The sequence below is a fragment of the Cyrtonyx montezumae genome, unplaced genomic scaffold (genome assembly GCF_038088225.1).
Source record: "Cyrtonyx montezumae isolate F1298 unplaced genomic scaffold, pur_monq_1.0 scaffold_19, whole genome shotgun sequence".
In the NCBI taxonomy this organism is placed as follows: domain Eukaryota; kingdom Metazoa; phylum Chordata; class Aves; order Galliformes; family Odontophoridae; genus Cyrtonyx; species Cyrtonyx montezumae.
Window position 1 is genome coordinate 6,318,687 of NW_027071925.1, and position 21,447 is coordinate 6,340,133.

The following is a 21,447-nucleotide window of genomic DNA, read 5'->3' on the forward strand; positions in this document are numbered from 1 at the left end:
AGAAAACTTTGGTGACAGACTGTCTGCAGGGTTGGACACGACTCAGACCTTGTCCTTCCAACGCTGGCATTGACACCAGCTCCACCAGGTGGCTTTCAAGGACTCAGTGCATCTTCGCTGGTCTCTGGACCTAAACAGAGTGCACTAAAACATCCCTCATGCACCTGGCACCTGCACTTCCATTGGGCAGCCCCTTCCCAGTCCCAAGCCCCTTTCCAGTCCTCCTAACCAGCTCCCCAGGTTAAAATCTGTCCATCCACATCTGCAGAAAAGCCATTCTGCTTGATTACTGCCACGAAGATGTGCTGCCCATTGTTTCTTCTTCTCTTTGCACTGCCCTTTTTTATATTTGATGTTACAACATCAAAACAAGGGATTGGAAGCAATGAATAAGAGAAAAAACACATAGCTGCCCTGACATCATCTCGAATTAACTCACTGAGGCAACAGGAGAATGCAAGGTGCACTTTCCGTAGTCCTATATGCAAGGTCTAATTAGCAGGACTACTTGATTCTATGAAGTCATTGCCTTTTCTTTAAATAAATACTAAAAGCTAAAGGAGGTGAGGTTGGTTCATTAGATAATCCACACAGTAAGCAAGCGTTGTTCTCTCTAACAAACATTCAGACGCGTTGCTGTGTGCCCACACGTGCCCAGCATGAACGGGTGTGCAGCTGGACACGGGGCAGCAGATGGCAGCATTTGTTGCCTGCAGATCCCAGAGCAGCTCGGGCTGCTGCTCTGTTACTACACAGCTCACGCTGATGAAACTTCTGAAGGCTGCACTGCAATCTCTTCTTCCTCCTTTGCCTTGATGATCGTGGCACCACTTGGTAAGGCTGATAACCTAGGGCAAAGCAAAGTATGTGCTGCCTCTCCCTGCTCCATTCACAGACAAAATACGATTTCTTGCTATGAGATGTTTCCCCTCTGGAAACTCGTCCTATTTTTTTTTTCCCCTAGAAGGCTCTACACCATCCAAGGGCTTCTGGTTATCGTGAACATCAGTGAGGGATACTCAGCAAGTTTAGCCCCTTCCAAGATCTCTTGTGCAGTAGGTTTCACAAGGAAACTAGGCGTAGCATTAGCAGCTGGCTTTTATCTGTCTGATAGAGGAGAGCTTGGCAGGAATTTAAACACTGAGCTGGGGGAAAGACTGAAAATACCAGAGGTACATAACCCTCCTTGTGCCAAAAGGTAACATGCAGAATGCCCTGGCTGGGAGAGGTCCTCCTAGGAAGCTGGTTTCCCTGTTTTTTTTTACCTGAATTTCATCTTCAAAGCTTAAATGTGTACACCTGGGGTGGAGAATGCAAGACAGCATCTGTCACAAAAAGTTTTCTTCATTGAAAATCATGCAGGATTCATTAGCCACACTCCAGACTGGTGTTGGGAACAATGACTGAGTTGGGATTGTTAGTGTTAAAAATGACTGCACATGAAGCAGAGCTACTGCAATCTCAGGACCGTCAGGAAAAGAAAGGCAGCTCCTGATGGGTTCTTCCCAGCAAAGCATGCGTCAGAGTAAGAGCTATCCTTCTGGGGATGGCATAACGCTGCTGTCCTTGTGTGACCATTTTCCCCGGTGTGACATATTGCTAAATCCCAAGATGGAATTCAGTCTCTTTCTAAAGCTGTCCTTTAAAAAACAGAGATGAGCTGCTTTTTCACATTTGAGATACAGAAGGAACTTCGTCTCTTTCCCAGAAAGACCCATGGTTTCCTCAATTAGCACCTCAACTTCTCTTCCATGCCTACAGCCCCAGCACTCCTATCTGTTGGAGATCTTGGGGTCTCCAGGGGCTCCTGTTAGATGGCTTCACCAACACACACAAGCTATTCCAGGCAGGGAAGCAGCTTGCTCCTCTGCTGGCCCTCACCTCACAGCCACCATAATTGCTGTGGCACAGCAGTGCTCAAGTACACACACTCCAAAGGCCACCAGAGGTTTCTGCACTGCAGCAGAGGACAAGAACAGTTTCTCCCCCAGCCCTGCTGGTTAAATAGCCATCCAAGGCAGCTAGCTGAAAGGAAGATTGACCAACGTGCTTGCATCAGTCGAGCTGCAAAAATAATTGTGTTGCCCAAGTCTCAGATGCTTCTGCGGCTCTGCTTTATCTAGGCTTCATTTTAAAACCAGATCGTGGTAGTTTGCCTGATTACCCAAGCAGCAAACATCCAGTTACAGCAATTGCTCAGAAATTGTTTTTGAAGCACAAGGCACTGACTCCCTGTTTAACTTCTTCCTAATCCCCATCCTTGCTTTTGCTTTGACGTCGCTATTTCAAAATCAAACTACACTGAGCCCACAGGGAAAGTCTCAGGACATTCAAAAACAGTTTTTCTGTTCCATTAGTAGCTTTTATTAGTTTTCCCCACTAGGGCCCTATGAATAGGAGATGTTTTTTTCCCAAAACATTATAAATTTAAAATCATTATAAATTTAAAATCATTTCCCTCCTGGCTTTGCAGTGCAGTTCTAATGCTCTGTGGCCTAGGGATGGTGTGCTATCAGCCTCACTACAAGCTAACGCTGTTTCAAAGCTGTCTGTTTTCATACTTCTTCCTGAAATCAATCATCTTCACAGTTGCAGGTCTTGAATTCCAAAATAGGGGAATATTATGAACACATTAAGGCCCCAGAGATGCAAAGGGGGATTAATCTAGGCAGATGTATGTGTCCACATGGAATCTGCCTCATTTGGATGGTATTGCATGTAGATCTTTTTTTCCAAAAGTCCTGTGGTGTACACTAAGTGATCTAGAGCCAATGACTTCAGCACTCACATGAGGATTACTCATCTAATTAGGGGGTTTGCAGGCTCTGCCCCTGTGTTTCTGTGCACTGTTAGTGTCATTGTACTGACTTCTAGAACATTTGTCATTTAGAGACTAGCTTTGCTCTTTTTTTGCTGGTAGATTTGACCTCAGAAGGTTGCAGTGACATCAGTCACATGAATAAAGCTCTTACCTCTGCACGAATGCAGTACATTTAGATTCTGAGAAGATCTAAAAGTCTCTTCAAAGCCCTATTTAGCTCAGGAGGCTGAAACGTGGGGAGAAAGAATCCCTCTGAAAGGACCGTCTTGTTTTGCAATCAGTAGGAACAAGTATAATCACAAGGTTTCTTATCGTTTACTCCTTGCATGCTTCAGCACCTTGTCCATCCAGCACAGCACCTCCTTTGTGTTATTTACCACAGCACGCCGCAGGGCAGAGCCTTCAGGATGAGCGGGATTACCGCCCGGGTCAGATGAGCCTCGGCTTTGCCCAGTTGAGAGCAGAAAAGCTCCGGCGGCCGATCCTGCCCTGCCCTGCCCTGCCCCCCCAGGGACGGATATCCCCAGCATCCGACGTGAATCCCCCAGGCACCCCACTCTCCCAGGGCCGTCCCTGCACCGTGTGGAGGGGCTGTTCGCCCATCCCCATCCAACCGCAGAACGGCCGCGTTGGAAGGGGCCCTACAGCCCACCCAGTTCCACCGCCCGCCGTGGGCTGAGTGCCCCCAGCAGCTCAAGCTGCGCAGAGCCCCTCCAGGAATAGGGCACCCACCCTTCTCCGGGCAGCGCCTTCCCGGTGAGGAATTTCTCCTTAACGTCTGACCTAAATCGCCCTTTTTGAGTTCAGAGCCGCTCCCCTCCCAGCACGGACGGCAGCGGCGCAGCTCCGCCCGCTGAGCCCCCCCGGCAGCGGCCGTGCCCCGTCTGATGCAACCATAACACCACCGCGTGGCCACGCACAGCTGTTCCATCCGCCAGCCAATAGCAGCCCGTTCTTCCCTCCCCGTAGGCGTGTCCGCCCTGTCTTCCCAAAGCTATAGGTCAAGCTGCGAGCCAATTAACCTGAAGGGCGGTCCTTCTTCGCAGCCGCGGACCAATGGGAAGCGGCACCGCCCCGGACCGCCAGCGCCGCGGAACCGGGGCCGGGGGAGGCGGCGGCGGCGGCGGCGGCGGCGCGGCGGGGGCCGGAGCGGGCCGAGCCGCCGCGCCCGCTCCATGGAGGCCGCGGCCGAGGCCCTGGGGGGGCCGGCGGCGGCGCTCAGCTGCTTCTCCTACAACCAGGACTGCACGTAAGCGGGGCGGGGGGCGACGGGTAGGGGCAGCCCGGAGCGGGGCCGCTCCTCTGTGGCGGGGCTGGGCCTGACAGGGCGCGCCGCGGCGGGCGGCCCTTAGGGCCTCGCGGGGCCCGGCCCGTGCCTCCCGGCTAGGCCGCGGGCAGATGGAGGGCGGCTTCCAGCGGGGCTCGGTCTGACGGCGGGGATCTGCCCGCTGCCCTCAGCTGAGACGGAACGGAGGCGCCCGGAGCGGCCCCGCCGGGCCTCCCCCGGCTTTGCATTGCAGCCTGGCCTTCCCCAGCCCATCACTGAGTGCCGCAGCCGATACCCCCGAGGGCTGGCAGCTGCAGGTTTGCAGACGCGTTTCCGGCGGTGTTGTCAGCCTCCCCGCCCCAAACAAAGAGCAGCGCAGTGCTGCTGGCATGAGCCCGAAGCCACCGGCACTGAGGATCCCAGGGCTGCTGCTCGCTGAAGGCCGGGATGTTGCTGCAGAGCCAGCCCTTGGTACGGCTGTGCTGGGTGCCTGCAGCCCTCAGTGCAGGCAGAGCTGCTCGTGGCTTCAGAAAGCCCCAGTCTAATGTCACAGGTGCGTCCCAGAGGCTCTGTCTGCAGCCAGAGAGATGATTCTTTGTTCCCCCAGCAGCCACAGAGTCTCAGTGGGTAACAGTATCGTATGCAGATGCTCCAAGGGCTGCAGCATCCTCAGATGGAAAGCAGGACGCTTAGCTCCATTATTTGTAGTTGTCTGAGTTGGCACTGAAGTTGTTCCCTCACAGACCACCATATGATGAATTACCCATTCCTCTTATCTGCTATCAATGCACTATTGGATCTAAACCTGTGCACTTTTGTCTTGTCCCTGCAGCTCCCTGGCGATTGGAACCACAACTGGATACAGGCTTTTCTCCTTAAGTTCCGTGGAGCAACTGGACCAGGTCCATGAAAGCAGTAAGTCTCTCGCTGGATGTTGGCACAGGCTTTAGCTGTATTACTGCAATTTGGTTTGTTTTGAGGGAGTCATCCTTCTTACTGCCATTGCAGCAATGGCATCTAGTTCTGCTGCTCACTTACCAGGAGAGGAACATCTCTGGTTAATGCCCTGTGTGTGGCAGCCTTTAGAGCCAACTGCACCTGTGGAAAAACTCCTGAGCCATCAGCAGGATTTTACCAGAGTTGGAGAAGTCCTACATGTTCAGAATCCAGCTTCTTCCTCACTGCTTCAGTCTGACAGCAGCAGTTTGTTCTGGAAACCAGTGTTTCGAGATTGTTTGTGGGCTGAATGTTTCGCACATGAGAGGCTGCAGACCACCAGCATGGGTCCTGGATAACTCACAGGCTTTTAGTCCAATATGCTATTTACTTCTAAGATGTTTTTAATGGGCTTCCAGTCTCAGGAGGTCATTCCCAGCAGGCTTTCGGCCATTAGCTGTGTTCAGAGCAGCATGCAGTATACTTAACAACCCAAGGCAAGTCAGACCTTAAGGAGCACATACTTTTGTCTGGTTCAGACCAGAACCAGAAGGGCTTCAGCTGAGATAGCACCAAACAAGATGCAACCCGCTCCTGGGAGACACTTTTCCACTGGTTACAGTGGGAGCTTCAGCAGCCAGGCACAGCAGCTTCATCTGGCACAGAGTTCAAGCTCCTTCTTTGCCTTACAGGGTAAGCAAGCTGCTGTATGGCAGCAAGCCAAAGCCATATTTTAAAGTTGTTTAGGAGTTTGGATTGCCCACACAGACAGATCCGAGGATCAATGAGAAACAGATCTCTGTGGGTGTTAACACTTATGGTAAGGGGCTGAGATGCCTAACATACATCATGGTTGTAGATCAGCCCTTATACCTCCAGTGCAGGACAGCCCAGGGACTGGTTCAGGACTACGTAATTAGAAGTCATAGTTCCCAATTATTTAAGTACACATCCAGATGGGTTGCTGTAAGATGTACCACACCACTGTCTGCCTCAGCAATGGGAAGAATAAATGTATCAGCCTTCCCAAGTCCCAAGAAGGCTAGGAGAAATCTGACACCAGGCTGGACAGTGAGTTACTCATAACTGTTTCTTACCTTGTGAAGTTCTGGTCTGTTCACTGCCTCTAGGAAGGTGAATCAGCTTCTATCTTTTGATAGAAGCTGATGTTGAACTTCTTAGTCCTGAGTCTAACCCCATTTCTTCCTGAGCTGAGCTTCACTTGTCACTGCAAACAAACCAACCATAAACCAAGCTAAAGTCTTTCTTTCCTTCTGTGCCCAGATGAAATCCCAGATGTTTACATCGTGGAGCGTCTGTTCTCCAGCAGCCTTGTGGTTGTGGTCAGTCATGCCAAGCCACAGCAAATGAATGTCTACCACTTCAAGAAAGGGACAGAGATCTGCAACTATAGCTATTCCAGTAACATCCTGTCCATCCGGCTGAATCGTCAGGTAAAGAGCTGGGGAAATGGGTTAGCCAGAGCTGTCCTACTGTGGCTTTTTACTGGTGCTGACACAGACCAGAGTCCAGCTGGGACCTGCTGCCCAGCACAGCAGCAGCAGCCTGGGTTTGTACTGTGTCTCTGCACAGGGTTTGGAGGGATAAGTCCATGTTCTCCTCCACCAGCTCCACCTCTGGCCTGGTTACCTTTGAGCGAGGAGGAGCATGGCTGTGGGTATCATCTGCCATAACCACTTCAGTAAAATGATGCTGAGTCCTTGTGTTTGTAGCAGTTTTATAAAGGCTTTTTGATTGCCTTCTGGCCTACGCAACATGCAGTTCTGATAAGAAAAAAAGGCACTTTTTCTTCATCTTCCTCCCTGCCCTGGATTCCACATCCTGAATCCAGGACCACCTCTGCCATCTTTTTTCAGATAAGGCTGTCAGAGTTGGTAACAAAACCCAGGAGTAATGTGAGCTCCATCATGTAAGCAAAAGGCTGCTTCTCAACTACTGCCAGGCACCGTGTTTTATTTTTAAAGGAGTAGAAAACGTTCAGGTCATTTGGAAGGAGGCTTTTAGACTGTTATGCTCTGAACTGATGTAGTCTTATGCAGCTCTGGGAGCTATTGGAAGATTTAAAGTCATCTTTCTTTTATCCGTAATTATATTTGAACTATGTTCCATAAGGAGCTAAGGACATTTTACAATGAAGAAATAAGCAGTCTGGGTAATTGTATATAATCAGCTTCTCCTCACTTAGCAACAGTAACAGTGGGACCTGCAGTAAGGCTCTTTCATAAGGAAACTCTGGGTTGAGTTTCCAGTAAGGCTGTGTTTGACCAGAAGTTCCTGTACTACGATTAAATCTGTCCTAAATTGATTTTTTTCACTTAAGCTTACCATGAAACTGGCAAAATAAGAACTTCCTTTCGATTGCAGATAGGTGTATGTGTATAAAAATAAACTGAGAGGTTCTGCTTAGCATTTCTAGGAGACAGGCGTGTGAGTAAAGTCAGTCCAGGATTTTTCCCATGTGCTACTCCAGTGACTGCCTGAAAATGATGATAAAAGTCCGTGTAAGGCCAGATCTCATATAAGCCATTAACACAGGAAAATGGTAGTAAATAAAACAGGAACAGATCTCAAACAGCATGTGTTTTGACTTGATCTTTCTGTGAAAAATCCTTGTGCAAACAAAGGTGTCCCTTGGATGTTGCTGATCCACAGGAATTCTTTGTTTCAGGCTGCATTATAACTCACATACACATTAAGCTAGCAGAGGGTAAGGCTGTACTGTGAGATCAGTGAGAATCTCTCCTGCAGCCTCCCCAGATTCTCATTGCCTCTTCACCTCCCACCCCCATCTTGTGCTTTCCTGGATTTTGTCCTTGTCAGTGCCAGCATCTCTTGCTACTGCTCTTGCTGCTTTGCTGTCGTTTGGAATACTTCACCTGTACATCAGTAGCAGGGTGTTTTGCAGTTCTGGGAAAGCACACGGTGGCTTTGCTGAGATCAGCTGTATAAATATGCCTCTGACTGTCCCTGCTAGCAAGCTGGTGGCTCTTACTGTAGAAAAGGCAAAGTCTTCCTGGAAATGCAAAATGTCTGTGACACAGCCCCAGATGCTGTGGTTAGCAGGAATAGAAGTGGGAAAGAGTTTGAGCTGAGAGTAATGGTGGAGCAAGGCAAAGATTTTCTAATGTGGGTGTTTTCAAGTTAGCAACTAAACTCCACATTTAGATACGAAATAAGTGGCCTCATTTCTAAAGAGGTGGAGGCTCTGTACGTCCTGTACGTGGGTTTGGGTGCTTCAGCTTCAGGAGCTGGGCAGAGTCTGGCCTCACACTTTTGTTTGGATATTCTCGGAGCTTCTGGACGCACAGCGCTTATATAGGTGGAGCAATGCACACCCAGGGGTCAGAAAGCACAGCCCTCCAGCCAGATCCAAAGCCTGCTCCCAAAAAAAACCATGTAAAATGCCTCTGCAGAAACTCATAGAGGTCTGGGCCACGCTGAGACATGGGGCAGGTCAATCACAGAAATGATGGCCCGATGCTAAGGTTACAATATTAGGCTTCCTTTTTCCTTTCTGCCTTTGGTTTGGCAGCTCCTCGCTCTGCAGCTGCCTCCTGCTGGGTGGCTGTTTGTTGCTGATGAGTTCCACAGAAGAGGTGCAAGCACAGAAGCTTGGAAATACCCTGCCTGTCTGCCAGGATGGTGCAAACACTAGGTGTGAAGCACCAGCCTCTGTGACTATCCCTGAACAAACTGTTCCTAGCCCAGTTTTATGCATTTCTGCCTCACAGCTTTGGGCACATAAAGCACAGTCTTCCCTCTTATGCTGACACATTAAGTTTTAGCAGTAGTGGGAGGCCCACTGCTTAGATGCCTGCTTCCAATTTGGGGAAAAGTCAGGGCAAGGGCAGGAAATCCCATCTTCAGGCAGGACTAAGCTGCAGGACTGGCAGCCTCTGTTCCCTGGTCTGTATGATCAAAACATAGTTTGCTGTGAAAAGAACTGCAGAGAGAAGTTGGGGTAGAAATAGATGCTAAGCAAAACCCGTGGGATGTGGAAGCAGAAGAGGTCATGTTTCTGCAGCGTCTCAGCAAAATGCCCACTGAGTTTTTCTGACAGCAGTATTTGGGTGTGCCAGGTTTGGGAGCAGTGCTGGTGAGGTTCTGTATCATTGCAGAGGCTGATTGTTTGCCTGGAGGAGTCAATTTACATCCATAACATCAAGGACATGAAGCTTTTGAAGACTATCATGGATACGCCCCCAAATACAACAGGTAAGCAAAGGAAACTGCGTGTAAGGGAGAGGTGAGCTCTGCAGGAGCCTTCTGCAGCCACAGTATTTGTTTTAGAGTTCAAACCAGCCTATGGTGTGTATATTCTTAGCAGCACAACTAATTCAGCATTGAGGAACCAGAATGTATGGAGGCAGTCAGTCAGGCTTATGAGAGAAGAAACCCTGCTCTGTCCTGAGTAAATGCTTCAGAGAGAGCAGAAATGGTCAGCAGCGTTTGAGTAAGGTTCAGTCCCTTCCCATCCTGGAAGGGATATCTGTGCAGCTCATGGCTTCATGGAGCATGCCTTTGTTCCCTGTTACAAGACCAAAGCTGTGAGGCAGGCCAGGACCTCAAACTCCCCTCCATGTGCAGGATGACTTCACGTTTTCCCTCTGGGGCTCCCAGCCTTCCTTATGTCAGAGTCCCACAGTGCTTTCCCTCTGGGCAAAGGAGCCCTGCTTCCCTGCTGCCAGCATGAGTCAGGGAGTAGGCACTCCCTGCAGACCTGCTTCATGCTGGGCAGCTCCTGTGATCAACTGGGTGCTCAGAGTCAGCTCCCACAGTGAGTAGTGAGGCAGAAAACAGCCATGCACAGTGCTGATTCCACCGTGTCTCTGAGCCAGCCCTGCCAGGGAATTCCCCCGAGCCTGGGCTGCCACTTGATATTGTTCCACACACAGGAGAAACCCATGGGGCAGGGCAGGTGGCTGCGCTGCAGATTTTCCCTGCACGGTGTAGGGTGAATCCTGCTGATGGAGAGGAGCAGCTTTCAGTGGGGAAGCCTGGCTGAGTGCCCACGGCAGCACTGCCACATGGAGCTGTGACATCCTGGTCACAGAGCACAGCAGCTTTCCAAGGGCTGCTGGTTGTGGAGTTATTGATGCGCTCACGCCTGGCTTCTGGGCTTCCAAGGGATGCTGTTCTGGCTTCTCCCCTGACCTACTTCAGGTCTTAACAGATGGCCTCCTCGTGTAGATTAAACATACTAAATGCTGCAAATATAATTAAAGTTTAAAACCTTCCCGAGAAAGCCCAGCAGCAGCTGCAGGCAGGAAGGGGATACCCGGGCCTGGAGCTGTTCTGATCAGGTCACGGTTTAAAAGCAACAGCAGCCAGCAGTGGCTGGGACAGGACTAGACTGCTGCAGATCACAGGACCTCATGCGGGCTTAATTTTCTAATAGCCTTTCACCAGAGCAGCTGTCACTGAAATGAGCTGAGTGACAAGTGCCGTGCCACGTGCGCTCCCTTTGTCCCCCAGCATCTGCTTTGCTCCCAAGCCTGACCCCGAGGACAGCGTGTTGAGGAGGCCAAGGCAGGCCCAGCCCAATCCACTCCTTTCTGGAGCAGGGATCCAGGGACTTGCTGCACAGCCATGGGGCAGTCACTGTGGGATCTCTGCCCGGTGCTGTGCAGGACCCAGCTCCCGGGGGCCCATCGCTTTCCTTCAGCTCAGGCCATGCCCTGGGGACCGCACGTCCAGCATCCCATGCTGCTGTCCCAGGGCTGAGGGTAGTGCAGTGACCTCGGGCTCCCCTCGCACACACATGCTGGGAGGAGCCTTTCCAGCATGATCGCACGCGCTGCGGGCTGTCCGCTCAGTAATGCCTGGCTGGCCTCCTCCATGCAGGAGAGGAAAATGCCCGGGGTGGGTGAGTCTGTTGTTTTTCATGCATGCTCAAATAAGGATTGAATCTCTCTCCTGAGAGGAAACCACGCTGCTCAGTTGTGAGCTTCCAGCTCCAGGCGAGCACACGAGCCAGGCTGATGGCTCCGCAGCCAGTGCATGAAGCAAAGCCCCCGGGGAGCACAGCTCTGCAGAGTAGGGCTGTCTGTCACTATCGGCATGCTTGCTGTTCAGGAGAGCACTGATGGCTTCTGCACCCTGGGAGTCCCAAACTGCCTCAGGGAGGCCGTGAGGTGACAAATGTCAGAGGCAGGATTTGCACTGAGGCTGCTGTGCTCAGTGCTCAGTGCTCATGCTGACATGCACACTGTGAGGGCTGATCTGTGGGGACAACTGCAGCTTTGGAAACTACTTCAGGTGCTTCCCTTGAACCCCGAGACCCCACTGGACCTGCTGTCCTGGTAGCAAAGCCGAGCTTCTCCTGTGCTGCAGGTGTTTCTCCATGCTGCCAGAGGAAGCCCCCCGTGAAGTGTCAGCCACAGAAGTGCTGTGCTGGGCCATGCCCGCTCCTGCACACTGACTCACTAGGCTGCCAGGTGCCAGGACCAGAAGAGCATTTTCAAAGGCTGCCGTATGGCTTGTGCTCTGTGTTTTTTGTGCGTCCCTGAGGTCAGCTCAGTACACTCACATCTGTGTTTTCCCCTGGCCTGGTTTCTCATTTGCTTCTCCCAGACAGGCGCGTAGCAGAGGGAGAGGGTGACACGCCCGCCGGCTCAGAGCTCACTTTGTTGAGCTTCAGCCTTCCCTGAGCCCTCACTAAAGGGGCTGCACTGATTCCTGCTGCTGTCTGGGCTGGGAAAGACCCTCCTCAGACGCACCATTGCTCTGTTCAGCAGCCTCAGAGCCGTCTCTGCTTTCCTCCCAGCCTGCCCTCCTTGGGTGCCATCACCTCTGCTGCCTCTGCTCCACTTCCCCGCAGCGCACACAGTCCTTGGCACGATGTGAATGCTTCTCATTGATAGGGAGTGGACCTCAGGGGCCTCTGGCTCATCCTGCAGCTCCTGGCTGCGCTGCGGTCTCTTTGTGTAGTTATAAACAATGACCTAAAACAAGAGCTTCAGCTGATTCTTCCCTACTGCTGGGCCGGGGCCAGAGCAGTGTCCTGACATGACAGCTCGCACAGTGCGCGTGTCAGTGCGCGTATGTGCCCGTGTGCGTGTGTCCTGTTCAGGCAGCGAGGAGCACAGCCCCAGCAGCCTTTCACCCTGCAGTTTCCTCCCCACGTGGGGCACGTGGGTGGCAGCCAGGAAGCTGGGGTCGTGCTGAGTGGAGTGCTGGGATGACTGGGAGCACGCAGACATGGGGCAGGAAGCGAGTGAGATCCATTGCTGCGTGTGACGTGATCTGCTGCGATGGGTCCTCGGCCGACGGCAGAAATGAGGCAGGAAGAGGTGCTGTGTTCCTGGGTCACCGGGGGGACGGGCGGATGGACAGCCCTACACACATTCATCCATCCCTGTCGTTTCCTGCAACTCCTGCTCACTTGGAAGGGGATGTTTGGGAGACTTTATCCTCACGTTGGCATAAAAACAGATGGTTATTACAGGGAAGAAATCCCCATGTGGTTAAAATTCAGCTTGGCTCAAGTTCCTCATCTGCCAGGACCTCTGTGCACAATTGTGCCATTTGCTTTATCTCCCTCTGCTTCCCTTTTCCAATCAGAGAAGGAAGTGGCAGTGCCCGGCCCTGTGGCTGCAGCTCGGAGCTCCAGCTGTGCACTTAACCCTGCTCATATCCGCAGCTGTCCAGATGTGCCCAGAGCCCTTTTAGCCCTGAGACCAGGGGTCCCTTGGTCCCTACATTCTTGCCTTTGCAAGGGAGATGATTAAGGAGGAGAAGCAAAGAGCTTCAGCAGGACAGAGGCTCTCTCAGGGCAGGGCTTGGGGAGGCCATGGTGGGGTGCAGGAACCGTACTGTCCCATACCAGCAGGTGTCCCCACGGCCGAGGCATTGCCAGCGTGCAGCTGGCGGACACCCGGCACCGGACACCATCCCAGAATGAGACAGCACCCGAACCCCTGCGGTGTCCATGGCCACGTTTCTGCTTTCTGTGCTCCACCAGCAAACAACCTCATGTGTCCTTCTTGCCCTGCCAGGTCTGTGTGCTCTCTCGATCAACCACGCCAACTCCTACTTGGCTTATCCCGGCAGTGCAACCAGTGGAGAGATCGCACTTTACGACGGAAATACTTTGGTAAGTGTGAAGCTCGCCCATTTGGATACCGGCAGGGACTGAAAACAAACAGAACCACAGCAGAGCCAGCAGGGCCTTGGGGAAAGATGAATAAATGCACTCTGCAGTGCTGCAAGGAATATTTGCCTGAGGCAAGCGTGTTCCCTATCCCCCTTGCCTGGACATGGCACAGAGCAGGCAGCAGAGATCAGAACATCCATTCCCAGTACTGGATATTGAGAGAAATGAGACCCATACTCGAGGGCAGCTGCCAGGCTGGCACAGGCAGGGCTCAGTGAGCTTCAGCCACATACCCGGGGGGAGTGATGTGAGTGGGGTGGCTCACAGAGCTTGGAGCTGCTCCAGGCACAGGACATGGGCAGCTGCTTTGCTGTGCCACAGGCTGCAAGGGATGCTGAACCCCGAGCCATGGGGAGGGCGAGGTGCTTATAGCCTCCTCAGGACGTTTGTCCCTGCCTGGGAGTGGGGTCATGGTTATCTGCTGTTTATGCCAGGGCTTTGGATTACATAAGGCTGCTGCTCTATACGCGCAGCAGGAGCTGAAAATCTGCAGCAGAGGGGGAGAGCACACATGGGGAAACACAGTGCTGCTGTGAGAGGTGCTAGCAGGGGACAGGGTTCCTCATAGGCACTGGAGCTGCCTCAGTTTTGCTGGACAACCACGGTGTGTGGAGCCAAGGCACAAAGAAATGCCAGGCTTTGGGGCATGGCTGCGAGCCTGCAGCCCACGCAAGGGCAAGGATCTCAGGATGTTTGTGTCCAGGAAGAGCTTTTGGTAAGCACAGTGCCTGTAGCAGGTGGAGAGTGAGCTCAAGGCAGGGCGAGGAAAGAAATGCTGAGGCTGTTAAGGGATACCAGAACTGTGATATGGTCCCTTGAATACACATGGGCAGTCCTGGATAGGGCATGAGGCAAGAACGCCCTGCGCTTACGCAGTCTGAGGAGCAGCGTGTCTCATTACTCTCATATCACCTTCTGTCCCACAGAAAACAGCCTGCACAATTGCTGCCCACGATGGGCCCCTGGCTGCCCTAACCTTCAACTCCACTGGGTCAAAGCTGGCGAGCGCTTCTGAAAAAGTGAGTGAGCACTGCTGGGAGCAACCTGGGAGCAACCACTACCAACCCCTGCCTGGCAGAGTGTCACGGCCAGCCCTGGAGCATGGGATTCAGGGACAGGGGATCTCAGGGCAGACCCTTTTTAAGCTCAGCTTCCTGGGGAGGGGCACTCAGATGACAGACTTGTAGGAGGCCAGTGTATTGTGTCCATATTGACCCAGGCTGACAAACAGAGCCTCTGCGTGTTCTGAGTTTCCTGGGTGTGTCAGGGCTCGTGCTCTTTGCCCCACTCCTGTGTGATCTTTCTATCTGCATTTTTTGCAGGGCACAGTCATTCGTGTATTTTCCATTCCTGGTGGGCAAAAGCTCTATGAATTCCGTCGAGGGATGAAAAGGTCAGTTCATGCTTCTATTGGTGACAAGTACACAGAGGGCTGGTGGAGCAGAAATGTAAACATGAGGACAGAGCACCGTCAGATCCTGGCAGCTTTGGCATCTTTTGCAGAAAGAAAACAAGAGTGAGCATATCAGATAGAAATGTCATTGTGCCAGACAGCAGCGCCCAGCTGCCTGCAGCAAGCCATTCCATCCAGCATGTCCCAGAACAGGGCAATGGCAGAGAGCAGAGGTAGATTCAGTCCATGTTCTTTGTCCCTTTTTTTGTTTCATACTTGGAATAATGAAGACTCCAGAGTTATCATCCTGATTCTTCTCAGAGGAGGTGTTTTGAAGCTGCTAAGTCACTTGCACAGAGCCCAGGTCTTGATGGTGGGCTGAGTCTTCTCTTTCCCTGTCCTCTGTGAGCAAAACCTTGCAGTTGCCATGCAGTGGGGTGCCAAGTAGTGACTGGTTCTGTCTGTGCTTGGCCCTAGGTACGTGAACATCAGCTCTCTGGTGTTCAGCATGGATTCCCAGTTCCTGTGTGCTTCGAGTAACACAGAGACAGTGCACATCTTTAAACTGGAGCATCTCACAGACAGGTGAGGGAGGGGGTAACGTGAGCTAACCTGCCCCAGGGGTGTCCACTTTGGACACCTGCCCACACAGCGCTGTTTGTGCCCCCCCCAGCCGGCCAGAAGAGCCTCCAACCTGGAGTGGGTACATGGGAAAGATGTTCCAGGCTGCCACCAACTACCTCCCTGCCCAAGTGTCAGACATGATGAACCAAGATCGAGCTTTTGCCACTGTCCGCCTCAACATCTCTGGACAAAGGAACATCTGTGCCCTCTCCACGTATGTACTGCCACGTGCCACACCAGCCTTCAAGCAGACACAGCTATGGATGCTTGCCACCACTGCTGTGCCCGTCACCTTGCACCCTGCAGAGCACACTGCGTGTGTTTGCTGTCAGTGTGTGCATGCAGCTGTTGTGATGCTTTTCTCCTTAGGATTCAGAAGCTGCCTCGACTGCTGGTGACAACATCTGATGGACATCTCTACATCTACAACTTGGACCCGCAAGATGGAGGAGAGTGTGTCTTAATTCAGAAACACAGGTAAATGCCCCCGCAGCGCACTGATGTTCCCTACACATTTGAGAGAAATGCTGACCCTTAAAAACTAAGAAAGGGAAATTTCACCTGCAAGCACAAAATGGAACTGCAGGAGCAAGAACATTGAAACTGAGTTGTGATTTTAGTCGCTTGATCTAGGAGACGTCAGCAAGGACCGTGCCAGCAGCAGGGACCTGGGGCATTGTGCAGAAGAAACCTGAGGCAGCTGTGGGAGATAGCTAGATGGCAGGGGTGGGTCTGAGGAGATGCCTTCAGCAGCAGAGCACCACTCCTGGGCATCAGCGGGTGCTGAGAGCCAATTCTGGGGCTGTGATGGTGTGGAGCAGCTCTGGGAGCTTCCGTCAACAAAAGCTCACACACACGCATCCCTGCAGGCACACAGTGCTGCAGCAGCGCCTTCCGTGCCTCCGTCCTGATTGTGTGCCAATCTGATTAAGCACGTAACCCCACATCTGGGCTGCTTGGCTCCAGATGTGAAGCCTCTGGGGTGGGGTGCGATGTAACATGTGCTCTAAGTCAGGACGTGGCTGACAGCCAGGAAAATGCCAACGGATTTTTAAAAGCCACAAAACAAAAACGCTTCAAAGCTGAGCTGTCCAGCGTGCTCCGGCCTCCTGCCTCCTTCAGACACTGCTGACCCCCCTCCCGTGCTCCCATTGTGCTCTGGCTGTCCGGAGCTGGCAGCCCTGCGTTGTATGTGGGTTCCTCTTTTAGCATCAGAGAACTGAAAAGGGCCCTTGGGTCATGAGTTACATTACATCATATCTCTGCTCAGGCTCCGTCCGAAACTAGCCAGTGCTGCTTTTCCCATCTAGTCCACTCCTGCTGGAAGCCCTTTGGAGCCCCCTCCATGATTAGAAACACTGTTTGCCTTTGTAACCTAAAGCTTTTGTGGTCAATCTGTTCTCTTCTATTCTCATGCCAGCATTGTCCTCTAGCTGAAGTACTGCTTTCCCTATCTTCTGCATCCCCCTTGCTTTATTTGTGGAGCACAATGATCTCCTCCTCTTCAGCATTGTTTGGACTGGAGTCAAAGATTTGATGCTGTGTTACAAATCATAGAACCATGGGTTGGTTTGGGACTGAAGGGACCTTTACAGACCATCTAGTGCCAACCCCTACCTGGCATTGGCCTGGGCACCTCCCAGCTTTTCAGTTGGGTGATGTGCCTCAAGGAGACATGAGTGCAAATGCTGGTGCTGGGGGAGGAACGAATGGGATCAGAATTAACTCTTCTCCCCTCTTTTGCTTTCTGTCCAATCAGTCTCCTTGGCTCAGGAAAAATGGAGGAGAACAAAGAAAATGACCTTCAGCCTCCATTACCTCAATCTTATGCAGCAACTGTAGCCAGACAAAGTACAGTGCCTTCAACTTCGACCATGCCAGGTAAGCACTGCACCTGCCCATCCTGGGAGCAAAGAAGCAAGACAGCCCCTGGAGCAAAGCAGAGAGCCTCTGAACAACCAAAGCTTCTCTGTAACCATAAACACCCCATGTGGAAGGCAGACTGGGGCAGCAGGGCCTTCTGCAGCTCACCCAGTTCACTCCATTGGGAATGGGTGAGTTATTTTCTGCCCTGCTTGCCCAGACCCCTTGCCAGGCAGCACCTGGCTGTGTCCAGTCTGGTTTGCAGGGGTTGAAACCATGGTTGTGGCAGTCATATCTCATTATTTTTGTTCCAAGATTGCTGCAGATTCTCCTGAACCTCTCCTACTTTACAGTAATGAAGCTACCACTGAATTATTGCAAGGGAGGACTCTGTGACTATCTCATTATATTCCCAAGTCTTAAGGTCTGCATACAAATGTGGATCCTATTTTGAAACTGGTGCTTATATTTAGGGTGGGAGGAAGAAAACCTCTGCCACGCAATCCATTCCTGATCAGTAGTGTTGATGGAGATGCCTTTCCCTTCTGCTGCCCAAAAATGCTCTGCCAAATGCCAGAGAAGCCAGCTCTGTGTTAACACACTGATAAAAGTGTCGCAGCTGTTTGTTTCCTGCCTCCTAGCACCCATTTATCAGCAATGCTTTGCATTTCCACTTCTGCAGGTTATTCAGAGGATGGTGGTGCCCTGCGAGGAGAGGTTATCCCAGAGCATGAGTTTGCAACTGGACCAGTGTGTCTCGATGATGAGAATGAGTTTCCTCCTGTGAGCATTCGAGACCCCTAAAACAGCAATTCAGCCCTCATGCTAAGAAGAAAGTATTAACCTCTTACAGAAGAGATTCTGTTGCCCTGGCCTTGTCCCAGTTAGCTGTGAAGCTTAAAATAACTAATTAAGGTATAGGGAGAGTGCCAGGAACATCACACCCCTACTGAACAGCAGCTGGGATGGAGCAAGGATCATCAGCCTAATAATGAGACAGAGACCTGAACAGATGAGCAGAATGAAGTGCAGATCCAGATCTGACCTTTGTGCCTTGCTCAGATTTCCAGTATTATCAGGAGTAGCTTTCATTTGAACAGTGCCATCATTTAGAAATAAAAACGTAGTTTTCCCTCTTGCATTTTCAATCAGTTGTATCAGCTTATGGAAAGCAACTGGAATGTACCTGAACCTCAGCAGTGCTCTGGAAACCTCTCGTTTCCAGAAAAAGAAACAAAGCAAAACAGATTTTTAAGCCATTGTTTTGTTTGTATGCTTTTTTAAGTGGCACTTTCTCAGTTACCATTGGAAGAACATTCTGGCTTTATAAAATCCAACTCAGGCCTGGCAGTGTCTCTCCTGCTCTTCTTCCTCTTACATAAGCATTTATTGTGTTAAATATTTAACCCCTAAGTGGACAGCTGTTGTGGTTGTACTCAGCAGCATCTTCAGGATAGGAATGCATTAATACAGCAGAATATTTCGAGCTGTAGACTTGGCAGACTTTGGAACTCCTTACTCCACTTTCACATATCCTGCTGTTGGAGATTTGCCTGAAGAAGGAGGAAGTAAAAACTTGATTGGGATCCCAGGATTTGTTCCATATGCTGGGGCTGACCTCCTCTGTAAGGCACTTTCATATGGAGTGATGCAAAGAGTTATTTATATAAAAGATGACTAATTCGTGCCTCCCTTTGAAACACTGCCAGAACTCAGCTCTTCAGGTCACATAAATCAGTTCTCTTTACCTGGACCACAGCTTGTTGGAAACAGAGAACAAGAGTTGTCTATTTCTCCTGCTCCATCCCCAGAGAAGGACGTTGCAGTGCCTCTGCTCAAAGCTCTCTGGGCCGCAGGGAAGCTGCCAGCTCAGGCAGTTGGAAGGAATGTTTGAGGAGCAGCATGGCCAGAGAGATCCTTCACCTCCTTCTGAGGAACCTGCTCTTTGAGCATGTGGTTTGGGGCCATGCAAATGGCAGCAAGCAGGAACCACGCTGCTCCACGAACGAGCCTGCCTGCTGGGACTGTGCTGCAAAAGCCAGCCCCAAACCCTGCTGTACAGGCAGGGGTTTTATTAACCAGACTTTGATCCGTCAAAATCCCGTGCTGCGATGAACCTGGCAGAGCCACTGCCATGTGTGATGTTAGAGAGGAGGTGGTGTGAGAGGGAAGGAGCGCTCCAGAAATACTCCCTGACACGGCAGCTTAGCCATTGGAGCTCCCAGATGAGGTGTGTGCAGCTAGGGCTTCAGCTTCTCCCTCCGTTGCTGCTGGTGATGTGTTCTGCATCTGCTCTGCTGCGTGGTGCAGCTCTGGCTCCCGCTGCGTGGAGCACAGGGAGACTTGGTCGGGATGTTTTGATGTTCTGAATTTCACTCAGCTTCGCTGTTTGCTCAGTGCTGAGGAGCTCGGGCTCACTGACTCGTCCAGAGGGCTTTCAGGGATCGGTCACTTCTGTGCGGAGAAGGAGGGAGAAGAAAACTGACCTTATCCAACAAAAATGTTTTGACAGCATTCTGTTTTGCGGAAACATGGGAAGGGTTCTGTTTGTTTTGCAGCGTGCAACAAAAAGATGTTTAAAAACCTCAAAAGTTGGGACAAAATGGAGTATTTACCCACAGCCCACGCCACGAGCACGGCTTTGAACTTCAACGTGCTTGTGGAGGAGCAGCAGTGCTGAGACCCAGCGGATCCTCTCCGTTTTGAAATGCTTTGCCTTCCCTTGACCTCAAGAGCAAGACTTCAGAGGCTTGGCTGTTCATAACAGGGAAATGCAGCTTCGGTCTGACGCACAATCTGTGGCTGATGGTAGGAAACTGCCTCTTCATTAAGTAGAAGGAGAGAAGGGTCAGAGGAGAGATGAGAAGCCCAAGGAGGGTTTGTAAAAATGCCTCTTCAAGAATGAATGTGGCTGTTGCTGCTGATGATGCCAGCACTGCTGAAGTACCCTGTAGCAAGAGGTTAAGCAAGTTCAATTACGTCTCTTGCTTCCCCTGATGGGCTGGGTGAAATGCTCTCAGGTCTCCTGGGGGCTCTGGAGTAACTGTGATCTTCTGCAGAAGATACTCAGGCATTAATGAGATGGACAGCAGGCTGGAGAAGAAGGTGAGGAGAAGGTGCTGTGCCTCAAACGGGCTCAAGGAAACTGCACTGTGCCATTGGACCGCACCGTGGGAAGAATGAGCCTGGCTCAGGATGCAAGCAGTTGGGATGGTCCCTGCCATTCTCACCGAGCAGTTGCCACCTCTCTGCAGGTTCAGTGTCACCGAGGCAGTGTCAGGAGCTGCTGGTGTGTGCTCACAGCTGGCTGCTCAGGGCAGGCACCGCAGGGTAGGGCTGTGAGGTTCCACAAGAGAAATCCCATGGGATTCAGCAGGGATGAAGGCAGACAGTGCACATGGCATGTGTCTGTACAGGAGCAGCACATGTGAAGTGTTTCAGGCTCTTTGCTGCTCCCACTTTCCTCCACTTTCACCTCAGTAAAAGGTTTTGGTGATCCTTAGGATTGGTTTCTCCTTGCCTAATCGAGGTTCAGGTTGGATATTAGGAACAGTTAATTTTCTGAAAGCATGGTCAAAGCTGAACTTCTGGGGGGATTTAGTGGGGCAAATGCAGCTCACCCAGATTGACCCCAGCCACTCTGAGCTCAGTGCCATGGCCGCCCCAGGCAGGACACACCACCAAGGCAGCTGGTTCCAGTTCCCAGAGCTGTAAATTTGGGGAGGGGGAAGGGGGGAAGGGGAGTAAATAAATAAACCTCCAACAAATCTGCCTTTGAATGGAAAGTAAAACACTGCAGGACATCCCTCCCCTTCTCCTCCCATGTACGTAAAACCAACTTGAAACACACCCTGTTGCTGGGAAAAGTAAGGCCGTTCTGTTTTCATTTTGGTAGATAATCTTGTGCCGTGGAGGTCAGCCGGGCAAAGCGAGGAGGTCATGATGAGAAGCAAACACCCGCGGGTAGGAGCAGCTGCTGGGAAGGGCTCTGGAGAAGCCAGGAAGCTCCAAGAACAGATTTGTGAGTCTTCAAGAAGACAAAAAAAAACCAAAAAACCAAACAACCCTCCAAGGTGGGCCACTGCTTTTAACCAGCGTCCATGTAAGTGAATAGCTGGCCCTGCTCCCCCCCGGGTTCAGTCCGGGTGGGCGTGTGCACACTGCTACATTTACCACCGCTCTACGTTACAACCACATTGTAAATGCTAACTGAATCAGATCTGTATGTAACCAGGATTTTATATACCTGTTTTACCCTTTTCTAATTTATGCTGTTTTATGTGTATAAATGTACGTAGAGGAAGATCTATTAAACTTATGTCTTTGTACAGTACGTGCTCTTTTAGCCAAGCAAAGTGTTTTTGCAG

The 21,447-nt window shown here is 51.4% G+C and overlaps 1 protein-coding gene across 1 annotated transcript; it reads left to right on the plus strand.

The window, feature by feature from the left end:
• Positions 1 to 3,937: 3,937 nt before the first annotated feature.
• Positions 3,938 to 21,413, plus strand: WIPI1 (WD repeat domain, phosphoinositide interacting 1). Its single transcript, XM_065735420.1, has 13 exons — positions 3,938 to 4,070; positions 4,921 to 5,003; positions 6,309 to 6,478; positions 9,164 to 9,260; positions 13,043 to 13,140; positions 14,127 to 14,219; positions 14,523 to 14,593; positions 15,071 to 15,178; positions 15,267 to 15,431; positions 15,587 to 15,694; positions 16,977 to 17,098; positions 17,763 to 17,863; positions 20,976 to 21,413. Exons 1-13 carry the CDS (start codon positions 3,997 to 3,999, stop codon positions 21,021 to 21,023), a joined length of 1,338 nt encoding a protein of 445 aa, XP_065591492.1. The 5' UTR covers positions 3,938 to 3,996; the 3' UTR covers positions 21,024 to 21,413.
• The last annotated feature ends 34 nt before the right edge of the window (positions 21,414 to 21,447 follow it).

Bases quoted from the DNA above. Each gene is read 5' to 3' on its own strand.
- WIPI1 (XM_065735420.1), top strand. From the start codon at position 3,997: ATGGAGGCCGCGGCCGAGGCCCTGGGGGGGCCGGCGGCGGCGCTCAGC. The intron at 4,071-4,920 runs GTAAGCGGGGCG...TTGTCCCTGCAG, and splicing joins TCCTACAACCAGGACTGCAC to CTCCCTGGCGATTGGAACCA. The intron at 15,695-16,976 runs GTAAATGCCCCC...CTGTCCAATCAG, and splicing joins GTCTTAATTCAGAAACACAG to TCTCCTTGGCTCAGGAAAAA.